General features: G+C 73.5%; 1 protein-coding gene across 1 annotated transcript; it reads right to left on the bottom strand.

The window, feature by feature from the left end:
• Positions 1-41: 41 nt before the first annotated feature.
• On the bottom strand, positions 42-356 carry LOC107125488 (mpv17-like protein; the record flags this gene model as incomplete). Its single annotated transcript, XM_015428905.1, has 1 exon — positions 42-356. A coding segment is annotated over exon 1 (307 nt), but the record flags the coding sequence as incomplete, so codon positions are not given.
• Between the last annotated feature and the right edge of the window lie 18 nt (positions 357-374).

The raw sequence follows: 374 nt of genomic DNA on the forward strand, positions 1-374 counted from the left end.
CATTGCATGCACGATTGCTGCTCCGCCCAATCCGGACTCACCGGTGTAGAAGGCCAGGACCGCCACGGGCGCGCCCACCAGCTGGTCGCACAGCACCTTGGCCAGGACGGCGAGCGGGGCCCGGCCGGGCAGGAGCCGCTCGAGTCCCCGGAGCCAGACGTAGCTGAAGTTGCCGTGGAAGGTCAGCGCCACCAGCGCCACGTGCCGCGTCTGCCGCCAGTCGGCCGCCGAGCCCGGGCCGCGCCGGAGCCGCTGCTGGGCGGCGTCTCCCGCCGCGAAGAGACCGCCGTAGAGGAGCAGGTTGCACGGCCAGGGCGAGCGGCGCGCCCAGCGGCCCAGCAGCGCCATCGGCTTGCCTGGGCTGCAGCTCTCTT

Source organism: Gekko japonicus, unplaced genomic scaffold (genome assembly GCF_001447785.1).
Source record: "Gekko japonicus isolate JY-2015 unplaced genomic scaffold, Gekko_japonicus_V1.1 scaffold112908, whole genome shotgun sequence".
NCBI lineage: Eukaryota > Metazoa > Chordata > Lepidosauria > Squamata > Gekkonidae > Gekko > Gekko japonicus.